We start from the raw sequence: 16284 nt of genomic DNA, 5'->3' as shown, positions 1-16284 counted from the left end.
CTGTCCCTTCCATTAACATGCCTCACCTTAATCTTGATCATCAAAGCATCAATAGACATTTCAAGATCCTTGATCTGCTTGTTCACTTCTGCTTTCCCCTCTTTCAGAGCACTTACTACTTCATTGAATTTATCAAGCCTCTTCTTCAGAGTGCAAACTTTTATTAGGCCATCAATGCTGTGAAAAGAATATTTCTTTGTTTTAGATAGGCTGATGCTTCCAAGGAAAAGGCAGCAGATAAAGCACTGCAGTCCTGCGCTATGCACTTAATTACCCTAAGAGCCAAATTAGATGAGATGAGACATTACATACATACTCAATCTTCCTATAACTGTTTTCCCTTTAGAAACCGCTGCTTGACAGGGCCTCCAGTCCAGGTTGGAGAGATGGACAGGAGCTGTGGAAAGCAAGGGGGGTCTGACCCTTTTTGCCATGCTGCCTTTCTGTCATTTGTGAACCAACAGCTGCTGTCAGGGACAATGAAAAAAAAAACTGAAGCAACAGCCAGTACCTTTGTGAACCAACAGCTGTTTCAGGTGCAGGGATTTCCTGCAGGAAAGGGTAAAAACTCCCCTTCTCCATTAGGGCTCTGTGGGCGCCAGGAGTCAAAATCGACTTGATGGCACTCTTTACCTTTACCCCATTAACTGTAGTCCAGATCAAAGTCACACCCTCTTCCACAGCAGCTGTTTCTAAAGGGGAGGAGCACATAAGCAACCATTATGTGTTTTAACCTATTGTCTAGTTTGACCTTTAGGTCATGCCATGGAACCCACAGGAGGAAGTATAGGTGGAGGGAGAGTCGTCCCACTGGCCATATGCACCTGGTGCTGCGTTTCAAGCCCTGCAGCAGACAGACCATGATGAAAGAGATGTGGGAGGGCAAATACAGGTGAGAGTCTTGAAATTCCCTTGTACACATAAAAGTCTATGGATGTAATTTCTGCTGAGAAGAAGCAGAAGACAAGGAAACACTTATAGCAGAGAGAGGAGGATTTGAGGGCTTGCTGATAAGCAAGGGCAATGCAAGATCAAGCACAACAAAATGCACATTTCAACTGTTTTGAGGGCTACTCCATGCATGGCCCACCCCTACCCTGCTGCCACAAATGGAGCCCACAAACTGCTGACACACTCTTTCACTCTTTAAGGCAAGCTGATAAAGCATATGCCTGCTGGAAAGAACAGGTCTGAAGCTAGCAAGAAGCCTTCCCCACACCTTCAAGGCCTTAGCTACACCAGCACCAAAATCAAACCGTATCCTTGGGTGTCTATGACATCCAGTTGTAGCAAAAATATTTGGGATTGGAGTACAAGCATTCTCACAGGGCTCTCAGGCATTATGGCCTTTTTTTTCTTACCGTGGTTTATGCTTTCTCTTGCACAGCCACATACGAATAGTCTTCTGTATTTGAATGCAAGCACCAGCTCTGTATTTTATTTTATTTTTCACTGCAAAATATGAGGAGAAAATAGACACACTATTTTCACACACAAATATATGCATTGTAAAAAATAGCATGACGAGAGAGGGAGGAAGATAGGCTTGGCTTCAATTTGGTTGTCTTAAACCACCTGTCACCACAAACTATTTTACTACTGGTTAACATCACTGCCTTTCCCCACTGGCACTTAAGACACAGGGGCTGGCATTCATAGGACTCACTTCAATTCTGAACACATTTACCCAGTTATTTGTGTGGCACTTCATTAGGATGTCAGGAACTTCTGGATCAGATGATTCCGCCTAGCTTGGCATTCTCTGCTTGGAACAGGGCCCAGCCAAAAGCTTCTGAGAGGTTTCAAAGCAGGACATGAAGCGAACAGCCCTTTCTTATGGTTTGTCCCTCAGCATCTGGTATTCAGTGGTATCTGTCTCTGGACTTGGAGATCCTATTGAGCTATTATGATTAATAGCCATTAGTAGATCTATGCTCCATTCATTTGTCTAACCTAGGGGTTTTCTAACTTGGATCCTCAGAAGTTTTTTGGACTAGAACTCCCATTCCCAGCCACAATGGCTGAAGGAGTTGTAGTCCAATCAACATCTAGAGATCCAAGTTGGGGAACTCCTGACCTACACCACTTTTAAAAGCCATCACTACATCTTGCAGCTGTGAGTTCACATTACTCCATGAAGCGGTCATTCTGAGCACGTTAAGAGTTCTATTATTCCAAGTGTTGAGACTGCAGCCTTCAGCAATATTGTTCTGCATTTTCTTCACAACAGGCCCTATAATACATACATTTAATAACCGACAGAGCACACCACTGAACCTTCTTCCAACGACTGCAGATAAGCCAATGGTTGACTCGTTTAACCAGCTCAGCAAGATGATCTGGGTCTGACTTCATGATCTGATCAAACTCTGCAAACTGAAAACAACAACCAGCATCACATTACAGGAATGGTATTTAGAAGACAACCTTCACAGAACGTGGGCGTGGGGGCAGAGTGAAGATCTCTGCTGTAAACAGAATGCTGTAACCATGACAGTGTGTGTGACCATTGCACTGCTTGTCTGTGAGCTTCTGGGCCCTACTCAAGGTGCTCGTATTGATGTTGAATCTGTGTCACACAGCCTGGGAACTACATGACTCTTTGGATAACCCCTCCCACAATGACCTGTTTAAATCATCTGAAAGAGGGCCTGTTCTAATTCAAAGTTAGATGATGGATATGCATATGGAGCGAAGAGTAGGGCTCTTACAGTCACAGCCCTGATAGTATGGAATAAGCTTTAGGGGAGTTCAGCAATCAGTACATTAGAGATATGCCAGGAACTGCTCCTCTGCATTTCGGAAGCGGCAGGGGTGCTCCCTTAAGGGCGGGGGAGGTGTACTTACCCCTCCCGCCACATCTCCCCCACCGGCGCGCCATTGTATCAAAGCCCCTCGGGGAGGCAGTGTACATCCCTGCTGCCCCGTTGCCGTCCTCGACCGGAAGTGGCTGGAAGTACCAGGTGTGCATGTGCCCGTCGCATGCGTGCACGGCAGACGGGCGTGTACACGTGCGCCCAGTACTTCCGGCCATTTCTGGCTGAGGACAGCAACGGGACGGCAGGGTGCGCGCCCAATACTTCCGGCCACTTCTAGCCAAGGTCTGCAATGGGGCGGCAGGGAGGTATGGTGCCGCCCCGAGGGGCTTTGATACAACAGAGTGCTGGCAGGGGAAATGCGGCAGGAGGGGTAAGTGCACCCTCCCCCACCCTTAAGGGAACACCCACGTCGCCTCCAAAACTCGAAACAGCCCCAGTGGCCAAAACGTTTCGGAGGCTTCTATAATGGCCTCCAAAACGTTTCGGGCACATCCTTACAACACATCTTCTGGCCTATATGAAAAGGTGTGCCTATCTGTTTGCTAAGGGTTTTAGTCTGTAAGGTTTTATTAGAGAGTATGCTGTTTTAACCATTGCTCTAATTTTATTACTATTATCCTTACATCATTTTATTACTATTATCCTTACATTACTATTATCTTTGCATCATCCTTACATCTATTTTAGAGATGTATGTTTTTAATCTGCCACCTTGAACATAGGGAGTGGCATGATGGTTTTTTTGAATGGATAAATAAAATATGGAGATGGCCATGTCCATTACGTATATTTGCATTTATTTATTTTTAAGACAGGATTAAACTACATAATCTACCACACAGTTTTCAAGTAAAGCAGTGCTATCAGATATCCCTTTGCAAGAAGGATGGGGAGAAAACATTAAACATTTCTATTCATGTTCATTAAAATCTTCTTGGGTAACAATGATGCTTACCTTGCCAGGTCTAAAAAACACTTTAGTTAATCCAAATTTATAATCATTTTCATTTAGCCCGAGGGCTTTGAAGAGTGCCTGAAGAGTGAAGAAAAACACTTTTGACAAAGAAATCCTTTGAAGCAGTAATAAATGAATATCAATGAATATCAATTCACAAGGACAAAGAAAACACAATGGAAGTCTATTTAGCATTTTGGAAAGTAATACCTTGCAGAAGAGTCTAGGATCCAGTCGAGTCAGTTTTGCAGGCATATACTTTTTGTACATGTTATACAGTTCATGGAAGGAAGCTCGAGATGGGAAACCACCTTGCATCAGGTCCAAAACAGATACCATGCCTAGAGTAAGAGATATGCAAAAATATATCACCAATCTACTTATAAGGAGCTAGCTGTCACTCCATGTTTTATTTATTTATTTATTTATTTATTTATTTAACTAACATATTTTTATACCACCCAGAAATTATGTCTCTGGGCAGCTTACAATAAACAAAATAAATGACAACAGAAAAAGTTAACAATACAACAATTTAGAATTTCAAAACAATGTTAAAACTATTAAAACAGTATTTAATTAAAAGCCTGGGTGAACAAATGCATCTTTAAAAACTTTTTTTAAATTGTAAGAGATGGGGAGGCTCTTATTTCAGCAGGGAGTACATTCCAAAGCTTCGGTGCAGCAGCGGAGAAGGCCCATCCCCGAGTAGCCACCAGATCAGCCAGTGGCAACTGCAGATGGACCTGTCCTGATGATCTCAATGGGCAGTGGGGTTCATGACGAAGAAGATGTTTTCTTAAATACCCAGAGCCCAAGCTGTTTAGGGCTTTATAGGTTATAACCAGCACCTTGTATTTTGTGTGGAAACCTAATGGCAGCCAGTATTGCTCTTGCAATACAGGAGTAATATGGTCTCTCCGAGATGACCCAGAGACCAACCTGGCTGCCGCATTCTGGACCTCTGTAGTTTCCAGACTACATACAAAGGCAGCCCCACATAGAGTGCATTGCAGTAGTCCAGTCCAGAAACGGATGCAGCAGGTGTATCAGCCGAAGCTGATAGAAGATCCAGAAGCACACCTGACTGCATACCTATTCCTTCTGGGGAAGTGTGACCCTATCCAAAACTGGCAGGCCAAACTCATCTCCCAAATTCCAACCCTACACAATGAGTACCTCTGTCTTATCTGGATTCAGTCTCAGTTTGTTATCCCTCATCCAGCCCATTACCACCTCCAGGCAGGCATTTAGGGAGGCTATGGCTTCTCCTAATGATGCTGACATGGAGAAATAGATTTGGGTGCCATCAGCATACTGATAACACCCTGCACCAAATCTCCTGATGATCTCTCCCAGCAGTTTCAAACATCGGAGACAATATGGAGGGACACCATACAAATGTTCAGGTTTTGAAGAACAGTTTCCAAAGGACACCATCTGGAACCTGCCCGAGAGATAGGAGCAGAACCACTGCAAAGCTGTGCCTCCCACTTCCAACCCCCTCAGATGCTCCAGTAGGATACTATGATCAATAGTATTGAAAGCCGCCGAGAGGTCCAAAAGGATCAACAGAGTCGCACACCTTCTGTCAATTCCTAATTGGAGATCATCCATCAGGCCAACCAAGGTAGTCTCCAGCCCATAGCCCACCCAAAAGCCAGTCTGAAATGAGTCTAGATAATCAGTTTCCTCAAAGACCACCTGGAACTAAGAGACCACCATGCTTTCAATTACCTTGCCCAGCCACGGAAGGTTGGACACAGACCTGTAATTGCTCAACTCTGAAGGATTTAATGAAGGCTTCTTCAGAAGTGGTCTAATAATTGCCTCAGAGGAGCATTTATAATCTCCACCAGGCCTTCTACAACAACCCCTCTGCCAGACTGTATAAGCCATGTTGAACAGGGGTTAAGAGAACAGGTGGTAGGCTGCACAGTTCCAAGCAGCTTATCCACATCCTCAGGAGTCACAAACTGGAACTGATCCAACCTCACCACACAAGAGGAGTCGCTGGACACTTCCACATCAGACACTGCAATAGACTGAGTCTAAGTTTCATATAACAAGCAACAGTTAGATTGCCAAGGAACAACATGATCCAAAAATCTGTTACACCAAAATAACCAGGTCGAATCCAAACACATTTTTTTTAAACACCCTATATGGTGGGGTTATGAAACTTCTGTACATAAAGGGTACCCATAATCTCTGTTGGAGAGTAAATAGCATTTGAGGAACTGGATCCTTTCTCCATAATGTGTTATCTCACTCTGTTCAGACAACCCTTCCTACTTAGCACAGGAGTAGTCATAGCAGAGGTGGAGTTACTTGTACCCCTTGCAAGGCTTCCAGAAGATGCTGCGCACTGAACATTATTATTTCTGTAGTGCCATTAAGGAACATTTCTAAAGGCACAAGTGGTGGTAATTATATCATAACGGGATAAAAAAATAGGGGGGGGAGAGAGAACTGCCAGAGAATTTACATCTAGGAAAAGGGTTTTATATTATTGTTGCTGTTGTTTTTTATTTAAGCAGGAACTTAACAAAAAGATTTAAAAGCCACCCTACTACATTAATTGTCAGTTCCCTGTTAGAAACTTTCTTTAGCCTTGGCCTTTACTGGTAGTTCAATGGTAGGGAGGAACCTGTTGATGAGATTCTTACAGTATTTTGGTGCTTTGGGCTTTAAAATGTAAGTGTGCAAGAGAGATTCAAATGCGACACTTTCTGCTACAAAGCTAAAATCCTTTTTAAACAGGAATGAGAAGGCACAATTTTCTTTATTTTTTGTGACATCCATGTTATTTTAATTTTACCTCTCTCTAGCTTCCCATGTTAATACACTTATTTATTTTTAGCAGCATGTTTTTGTGTAGTTTCTTTATATTCACATGAGCTCATTTCTCAATCAGAGGATGAAAACAGAAGCCCATAAAACGATGACTCACAAGCAACATGGAAATAAGGAACTTCATTACTTCTCACCATGCCTCTCTCATAGTACTGCCAAGAGCGATCAGTCTTCAGATTATCAGCCAAATATGGTATCAATAGAACCCTAATTAAAGCCAAGTTGTTAAGCGTTTGTGACTAATTTGCTAAATTAAACTTTAAATGTAACTTGACATGACAAGCAATAGGGAGGTTTGCCAAGATGAACCAGATGCTTAAAGCTCCGGGGCCTCTGGTATCCTAATATTGCTAGGAAATTGAGAGAAAAGCCAAGGCAGCAGCTAGTGGAAATACGCCTTAGATCAGGCACATGAAAACATTGAATGCCTTATTCCAAAGCAATTCTAAATGCCAAATTTGTTGATGATGCCCAAACCATCTTCACTAGTGGCTCCCCATCAAAGATACATAAAGATCAGTTTTAGAGGTTTTTTTTTAATGTAAACCGCCTGGTGGTGTTTTATAAATCCAATTAGCAAAACTGCAAATGTTTGCACACAAATGTTTGTGTGGTACGACTTGCAAAAATATCCATTGCTGCTGAGGTGCCAGTGAGAACACGTGATGCCAGAACTAGTTATTTTTGGACACAGGCAGTCGATCCAGACAAGGCTTACGTAGGTACACAAATGATTTCAAATAATATTTGGTCTGTATATTTGCTGGTCAATGGACCAAATATAGATGATTGATTTGGTCTGTATAACGAGGGGTGGCTTGGATTAACCATGCCCCATGCAATTCAGGAACGGTGCACTAGGGGGAGATGTATGCACTCATATCTTTAACGCATTGGGCAAAGTATTCTCCAAACTGGCCCAAGGTTTGAGTATCAATTAGGGATGTGCATGGAGCATTTCATGAACATCGTTTGGGGGGGGGCAGCAAGTGGGTGCTTTAAAAAGGAGGAGGGCAGTTATTACCTGCCCCTCCGTTGCCCCCCCCCCCAACGCAGCGCTGTAGGAATTAAATGCTATGCCACGCGGCTGCAGTGCTGCTCCCTGTGGGCAGCAGCGGCACATAAATGGTGTCTGCACATGCACAGACACCATTTGCATGGTCAGCATGGTGATGCTGACCACACAAATGGGGGCTGTGCATGCACAGATGCCATTTATGTGCTGACGCCACCCATAGGCTGCTAGGAGCAGTACTGCAGCTGTGCATCATGGCAACTAATACTGACAGTGCCACGGTGGGGCAGCAGAGGAGCAACGGAGGGACAGGTAAGGCCGGCCCTTCCCCTTTTAAAATGCCCACTTGCCATCTGCCAAAACGCTTCGTGCACATCCCTAGTATCAATCTCTCCCCCTAAAAAACAATGGCTGTCACACTGCTCCTCTCTTCTCCTGTTTCTTGTAGCTGTGCCACATGTACAGTAACTAGTAACTTATTCTAGTGCAGGAGAGAAGACCTTCAAGTCTCATCCATCTACTTGTGAGATACCTACACAGAACAGAAGAACCTTTTTCCTTTTTGGAGGAACTCGATGGCACAACTGTACACTTTTCATAACAAAAACCCTCTTCCAATGCTCTATATCACAATGATACATCTTCAAAAGGTTGGTACACTGATTATATTGCAGGGAAGATGGATAAAAATTGTACCAGTAATGTAGTAATTAAAGCAGAATCCAGTATTTGCAATGTTGGGAAAGGCAAGATAAAGAAGATTCCACAAGTGCTCATATAGAGATGGCAAGGCACTTTCTTCCTAATCAAAGCATGTATCATGTTTTTATGCTCAGAAGCTTACATTTAAAATTTCCTTTTTTACTGGAGACATCATATTTCAAAAAACCAGTCTTCTCTTTTTACATGAAAATTGTTACAAAGTAGATTTAAGTTTATTTTTAAAATGTTAACTAAAAATCAATATTATTTGATGCTTACTGTTATATACAGTAGCCTCACTGCACTGATATAGATAGAACACGGGTGGAGGGGACAGATTTATCCAATTAAGAGACCATTCTGTAAAGCACTATTGTTTCAACTCTTTGTGGGGTTTTTTAAATGAACTTGATAATCGTGCTGCTGCAGTTCTGAATAAGACACAAGTTACCTGAACACTGGAGTTGGGACAGGATCTGGGCACCTTCAAAATGATGACTTGTCATCTTTAAATTAGGCTTGATACAGCGAATAAAGCTAGACCCCTATTGGAAAGACAGCAGGTTGGCAACATGATAAAAATATCTGTGAAACAATTAGGAGTAAAATAATAGATTTTTGAAGCTTTAGGCTTTACTGTCTCCATATGCATCCTCAATTTTCCAACTGATCTTGAAGCTCAAGCTGTCCATTTAAGACTCAGCTTATTATTCTGCCTGGAGCAAAATTCATACTTAGAAGCAGTATCTAATTCTATTGTACCATTCTAGGACATAGTATTTTGTCCATTAAAACCACTTTCCTTGCAAAACACACAAACACACACACGCAAAAAACCAAAATATCCTTTTTTTAAAAGATGTCTTGTTTCTTTCAGTGCATCATAAAAGCTATACAGTCCAAGACGGGGAACTATACGCAACCAGGTGCATGAGAAATGGATAAGGAAGCAAAAGCTTTTTCCCTTTTTCAGAAATTGTATTGCCCTGCATCTCTAGGTGGTTTTTCTCTTAATCTTTGTGATAGAAGTTCTTTCAGAAAAAAGAATGTAGAAAAAAGTGCTCAGAGAAGATGAGTAAACGTAATAGAACTACTTCCTGAACAAGCCATGACTAACTTATTCCATTTATTTCAAGGGGCTATGTCATGCGTAGCGCCACCTAATGGCATAGCAGGGAAGTAACTTGCCTAGGGAGCAAGAGGTTGCTGGCTTGAATCCCCACTGGTATGTTTCCTAGACTGTGGGAAACACCTATATCGGGCAGCAGCGATATAAGAAGATGCTGAAAGGCATCATCTCATACTGTGTGGGAGATGGCAATGGTAAACCCCTCCTATATTCTAGCAAAGAAAACCACATGGCTCTGTGGTCGCCATGGCTCTGTGGTCGACAGCAAAACTTTATTTTACTTTATTCATGCATAATTTTGTCTAGTTGTCTAGACAAAACTGCTTCTTTTAGCTCTCCTTAGACAGGTTTTTTTTAAGGTGGTTTTTTTTAAAGATGGTTCCCTCTGGGATAGAGAACCATCTTTTTATTATATTTATTTAGCTACATAAAGAATTTTTAGGGTATTTTTGTTGAATAATGGCACAAGAATATTCTAAATAAAACAATAATTCCAAGTTAAGCCAGGGGAGGGTTCACCATTTCCAACTTTCGAACTAAAGCCAGCCAAAGACCAGGGGAATATATACATATTCTTCATTCAAAGCTCCTAGCTCTAGGCAGAGCCTTATTATAGAGTAGATGCCATCAAAATAAGACAGTTCATGATAAGTATGCACAATTCCTGAATCTATGAAGGACCATATAAAAAGCTGAATCCCCTTTACCAAGTTTGCCTTTAAAAATATTAAGTTTGGTTGAAAGGGTCTTTCTGAGTGAATTCTAAACCAGCCTGTATAGATTATGGCCAGAACCTCTTTCTAAGGATTTTTTTTTTTTAAAGCAAACTCAAACTGCAGTTAACGGATAATCCAGAAATCTGAAGAATATTAATTCCGCCTCTAGAATCTCACTTTTCCACTTGAAGATCAGATTAAACTCTGGAAGTGCCTATTATGCATCTGGGCAAGAGAGACTGGGAAATATTTAAACCAACTCTGCTATTCTGCAGCATTTGTTCAGCCTTATTAGGTGCTGTGATTCAACAGAGATGAGCATGCTATTTCAGAAATCCTTGAAGTGCCTGCTTGAACTGAGCCACTTTGGGTCACTGCGTGAAATCTGTAAAGCTGATTGAAAAGGCAGCCAACCACTCCTGATTGGCTTCTCCAAGCTCTGCATATATTAAACAGTGCTCTGCTACAACTTCTAAGGCATAGGTGTATGTATGCGTGCACCCAAACACTCTCTCACATATGTACAAACATAGGGAGGTGCTTTCTATTGAGAAAGACCATTGGTCCATCCAGCTCAGTACATCAGTACAGTCTACTCTGACTGCCAGCCACAATCCAGGGTTTCAGACAGGGGTCTTTCCCAGCTTAACCTGGAGATGTCAGGGATTGAACCTGGGACCTTCTGCACACAAAGCAGATGCTCTTCCACTGAGCTATAGCCCCATTTGTTATCCACACAAATAAGCTGCCCTAGAATTTGCTTCCAGAGCAGACAACCTATAAACTCATAACTTGGACTTTGGCCAAATGAGGTCAGATATAGCCTCATAATTTATATAGGTTATATTAGTAACAAAGATACAGGCTGTGGCAAGAGAGAAGCAGAGAAGAAAGGAGGGAGGGTAGGGAATGTCGAAGTGATGGGAAAAAGCTGCTGCTTCACATGACATAACCAGAAAACGCTAGTTGCTGGATATGGGTATATGGCATAGGACACAATGGCCAATCAGGGGCTCCTGGTGACATGTACCTATATCAAGCATGCATTTTAAAATGTGTTTTTAAGTTCCATGTGTGATGTTGATAGCAATACAGGTAATTGCTAAGGAAACATACAACATGGCCAGGGTGACTTTGTCACAAACAAGTCTCCTCCTACACTTTGGTGAGGAACCAAAGCACTCTGTGATATGACACTTCAGCTGCACATTCTAATTTATTTATTTTTATGATACCTCTAAAAAACAGGTTGAGCCAGAAATGGGCAACTTTTGACCTGCATGTGAATTGATGGTCCCAACATATTTGGCTTGGCAAATAAAAGACCAATGTGCCAAGCCAAATACACTGGGACCATCAGTTCACAGTAAGCTTGTCACATTAAGAAGTCTAAGTCGATTTAATATGCCTTTCTCTAAAAAAAAAAAAAATGATATGGATTATGGAACATCCATCCTGCTGTGAAGCGTAACTTGCCTTGCAACTAAATGCAGTGTTATAAATATGGTTACTTTATTTCTGCAATAAACGGCTTTAAATATTAATTTAGAGAAGATTTTGTGTGGCTCTCAGTTAAAATACAAATAAAAGGGAGGTTCACAACAGAAGGCATCCACATCTGTGTGTAGTGTTGGATTATTGTTGGGAGGTTTTGTTTTGTTTTTTTACTTACAGTACTACGAAGCTTTTCCAGTAGCAAGTTTAGCTGAGTCTGTAAAAGCAAACACATTTACATCAGTATAGAAAGCTGCAAATTAAGTACACAGCAGGAAACATCACTATTTGCATGCATCACTTAGTACTAGCTCTCCGTGCACACAAGCAGTTGCTCAAATGGAGATGAAAAGTCAAACATGTGCAGACAGTACTTTACAGAATGGTCTTAACGATATTAACAGCCTCACTTACTATTCTTGGTTGAACAGCATTAACAACCAGAGAAGTAAGTTAACTGTCTTGACATTAGCTATCAGGCACTGAAAGGGAAACATAACTGGTAAAAGTTATGAAAAGCTTATGTCAGAAACAAGTAGGGCAGCTCTGAAAATCGGATGCCCAGTCTGGACAGACAGACCATCACACAATAAAACCACAGGTACCAGAATATATAATTGAATGCATGTGACATCCAGGTTATGAGCAAAACTTTAGGAGAGTCTTGTCCCAAATAATTGTGCTCAGCAGCTAAAAGAATCAGAAGCAAGCCAGTGTGGTATAGTAGCTAGACCACTGACAAAGAAGAGGAGGATGCAAGTTTAAATCCCCTTTTGGACATGACACTCCTTGGATCTGATTCTAAGCCAGTCACTAAGGTTGCATTTGCACATAACATGAAACCAGATGTTGCTGAACCCTCAGTTAATTTTTCAAACACATCACAGACGTTCACTCAACCACAGTCTGGCAACCTCCATTTTCAGGACAGGGCTGGGAGACCCTCCCTCTTCCTGGTCTGCTGAGGTCACATCCCAGGAAGCTCCATAGTGGTCCTGTTGCCAGACTGTGGGCAAGGCATCAGCATGTCTCCAGAGTGGCAGCCACTGGCCACGATCTTCAAAAGTCCATGCAGACCAAACCACACTCCTGCCCCCATGGCGGCTTGCTTGCCAGGACACTAGCACTCTTGTCCCTTAGGCCTTGCCCCCCTAACCCTGAGCAATGGCTTTCAATCCAGCTGGAAATAGTCAATTAGGACTAAAATATTGTCCCTGGGCCTATCCCCACCCCTCTTAGTTAACATGGGCTATGATCTGGCCAAGGCTCTTATCAAACAGCATATTACAGACATAGAGCGCCAATCTGGTATGGGCAAGGCCCTGAACTTCCTCATCAGTGAAGAACTCAGATATACTGCCTCTCCTGTGGCATACCTAACACAACTGGAAGTCCCAAAGCACAGGAGGACCTTCATGCTGGCATGTTGCCATGTTCTTCCCTCAGCCATGCTTGAGGGACAATATAAGAAGATCCCACTCTCGGAACATCAATGTCCCTGTAATGCAGGGCAAGTAGAAACAGGGCACGTCCTCCTTCAGTGTTTGTACTACAAGGACATTCATGCCACCTTCATTCTACCATTATTACATAAGTATCCTGATCATACGGACTACAGTGTTGCCAGGTTCTGTGCAGCAAAGGATGATCACTGGCTCATGCCCAGAGCCCTACTTTATGAACTAACTCAAGCACACCTTTGTCTGCTGCCTCAGAGCACTTTATGGCAGTCCAGCACTCCAACAGTACTACAGTGCCACAGCTTCTTGGCTTTTTACCTTGCCCTAAATTGATCAAACTCTTACTATGTCTGCAGTTGCTCTTGTATGATTTTATATGTCCTTTCATGCCTCCACGTTTTTTCATGTAACTTTCCAATGCTTTCTTGCTTCTCTTTTAGGCCCTTTTAAATGATGTTTTTATGATGCATTTTATACATATTTTATAAATATTTGTAGCCTTTTTAAACTGCAATTTTCAGATCTCAGTCACTAAGGATCAGTTAATCTGTGGTCTTGCTTTGTTTTAGACAAAGTTTTATTTTAAAATTTTACTTCTACTTCTGATTCTTATAGTCTTTATTATATGCTTGTATTGTACACCCCTAAGCTTTTATTATTTACTTTTACTTTTAATTTGCAATATGTAATCATCCCTTGTACTTTATGCTCATCTATGACCGTGATAAAGATTGATTGATCACTAGCACTCTCATGAGAGGGCCTGTCTACTAGGGAGGACCTTAGGCTTGCCAAAACCTTCAGTCTTGAGTTCAGCTAAACCAAAAAAGGGGGTCTGTTTGCATGGGGCCCCCATTCTCTCTGGTCAATGATAATGCACAGCAACCCCGCTCCTCTCCAGTTAAGCCTTTCATGCATACAAAGGAGATTTTGACGCTCCATGTGTCCGGGTGTAGCTGGGTGGGCAGACTGGGGAAACACTGGGAATGGGGACAGATCTTTACTTTCATTCAAATTTCCCAGGTTCAGACCAGTGTTGTGCTGTATGCAGACCTGCTGCTGCAGGGAATCATGGGAGAGGGGAGCCCCAGTTTCCAGTAGCCCCAGGAGAGTGGGGTCACCATTTCAGGCAAAAATAAAGATGGACATGTTCAAAAGGGTGGATGGGCTGGCAGAAGCCATGCTTTGACAGCATCTTTGTGGCAGTTGCCAGCATAGTGGTAAGTTTGGATGCAACCGTATGTATTTTGCCAGACATATGGAGAGAGCTGAGATTTTAGAGCTGCTGATTCTTCAGTTCTCTATTTGATTCAAAATTGGTTCTCTTTAAATAATTTTATTGCTCTAATTTGTAATTGGTGGAGAATCGATATAGGCAATAGATACCTTTATTTATTAAATATCTTATTAAACTTTTAAAAAATCAATTGGTAAATGGGAATGGGTTCAGAGCTGGGCAACAAAGATGGTGACGGGCCTGGAAACCAAGTCCTATGGAGAGTGGTTGAAGGAGCTGGTTATGTTTAGCCTAGAGATGAAAACTAAGAGAGTGGATATGACAACTGTCTTTAAATACCCAATGGGTCGAAATTGCAAGGAGGCAGATTTAGTTTAGACATTAGGCAAAACTTTGTATCAGCTGTTTGGCAGTGGAATAGTCTGCTTCATGCAATGGTGGGCTCTCCGTTGGAAGTTTTCAAATAGAGACTGGAGAGTCATCTGTCAGGGGAGTAAGAGGTTGGGCTGGAACACCTCCATGATTACTTCAGACTCTAAAAAATTTTCTTACTTTTACGTGTGTAGTGAGTGAGTAAGTATGTGTTATTTTACTGGTAGAGCATTCAAGCATTCAGCCCGACACCGAAAATGTGATGTGGTACATTCCAACAGTATTACCATGTGATAAGCTGCGTCTAGTCTGGACCTCATCCAGACAGATTCCAAGACCTTCTGTACTGGAAAAGCTCCTACATGCCCACCATCAGAGGGCAGTTCCACTTGCCCAAGCCGCTAAAATATTGATCAGCAGTTCCTTGGAACAGGGGGCCTATCTTTTCCCCAGACATTGCTTTGAAAAGCATCAGCTGATTAGGCTGTATTATAATCAGTTAATCAACAATATCTAATTGGTTAAAAAAAGCTCTTGATGAACTAAAAGCATAGCCCTATTAATTGGACAGCTTCTTTAAAAATGCTTTTAATACAAGTACTTCTGAAAACTGCAAGCAGCATCATAGAAGAGTCATTCCTTCCTGTGTCTGGGAGAAGGAGGAATGCGTCTTTTAAAAGGGTGCCTGTGAGAAAACAAGCATGAATTATCTATAAAACAAAGAAAGCATTTCTTTTCTCATACACAAATTTAATTGATCAAATGGATTAATTAATTGGCCAAGATTTCTTTAATTAGGGCAACAGTCCTAATAACAACAGGATTCATAGAGGCTGCCAACACTCACTCAGTGTGGAAGCCTTCATTTATACTGGACATCCATCAGGGCAGTGGAGTGTATATGGTTCTTTGATTTGGAAGAGGTAAGTTTGTACCATATTTATGTATGTGCCAGAACTCTCCCATCCAGCTTTCATTTACAATTCAGTCAATATAAAATCCTTTTAGGAAAAAGTCTTCCAAGCAGAGGAACTGCTAACAGAGCAAAGAGACACCTCTTTAAGTGGTGATTCTCTTATATTTAGCAGGGGGAGAGCAACCGTTCCTATCCCAACTGCAGCACAGCACTTTTCTAGTGGCTGATGTTAGTGTCTACCTTATGCTTCTTTTTAGATTGCAAACCCTTTGGGGACAAGGAATTAACTTTTCTATATAAACTGCTTTGAGAATTTTGGGTTGAAAAGCAGTATAGCAATATCTGTAGTAATTGGAGGAGGAGGAGGTTGTCCTGCAGGTGTCTGATTGGCTACAAGCTTTGTACACAATGGAAAATGTTTGCTCAGTGCAACCTATTCTTCCAAGTGCTTAAATCTATCAGTTCATCTGGAAACTAGATGATCTCATCCATGTTATTTAATCCATCTCAACCAATGAGTACTCAAGTGGGCTGTACAAGAAGGCACACAGTGGTAAGACAATTGTCTTGGGTCTTCCCTGCTGCAGTAAACTTATGCACAAAATGCATTTGG

The 16284-nt window shown here is 42.0% G+C and overlaps 1 protein-coding gene and 1 non-coding gene across 9 annotated transcripts in view; both read right to left on the bottom strand.

The window, feature by feature from the left end:
* Window positions 1-16284, bottom strand: part of MYO6 (myosin VI) — a 163348-nt gene that overhangs the window by 31684 nt on the left and 115380 nt on the right. For 7 of the 8 annotated variants that reach the window (XM_053286938.1, XM_053286937.1, XM_053286939.1 and 4 more), the window contains 7 exons: window positions 11865-11903; window positions 8799-8892; window positions 3985-4115; window positions 3775-3852; window positions 2247-2376; window positions 1362-1452; window positions 27-177 (listed from right to left, as the gene is read on the bottom strand). In XM_053286938.1, the coding sequence (XP_053142913.1) occupies window positions 27-177; window positions 1362-1452; window positions 2247-2376; window positions 3775-3852; window positions 3985-4115; window positions 8799-8892; window positions 11865-11903 (714 nt within the window). Of the gene's footprint in view, window positions 1-26; window positions 178-1361; window positions 1453-2246; window positions 2377-3774; window positions 3853-3984; window positions 4116-8798; window positions 8893-11864; window positions 11904-16284 lie in introns of those variants that run through there. The other variant, XR_008314121.1, reaches the window with a different exon arrangement.
* TRNAT-UGU (transfer RNA threonine (anticodon UGU)) lies at window positions 10844-10915 on the bottom strand. Its single transcript has one exon. It is a non-coding gene; the product is annotated as a tRNA-Thr (tRNA).

Source organism: Hemicordylus capensis, chromosome 1 (assembly GCF_027244095.1).
Source record: "Hemicordylus capensis ecotype Gifberg chromosome 1, rHemCap1.1.pri, whole genome shotgun sequence".
NCBI classification, from domain to species: Eukaryota; Metazoa; Chordata; class Lepidosauria; order Squamata; family Cordylidae; genus Hemicordylus; species Hemicordylus capensis.
Note: the sequence above shows the minus strand (reverse complement) of the source record. Positions and strands in the feature narration are given on the sequence as shown.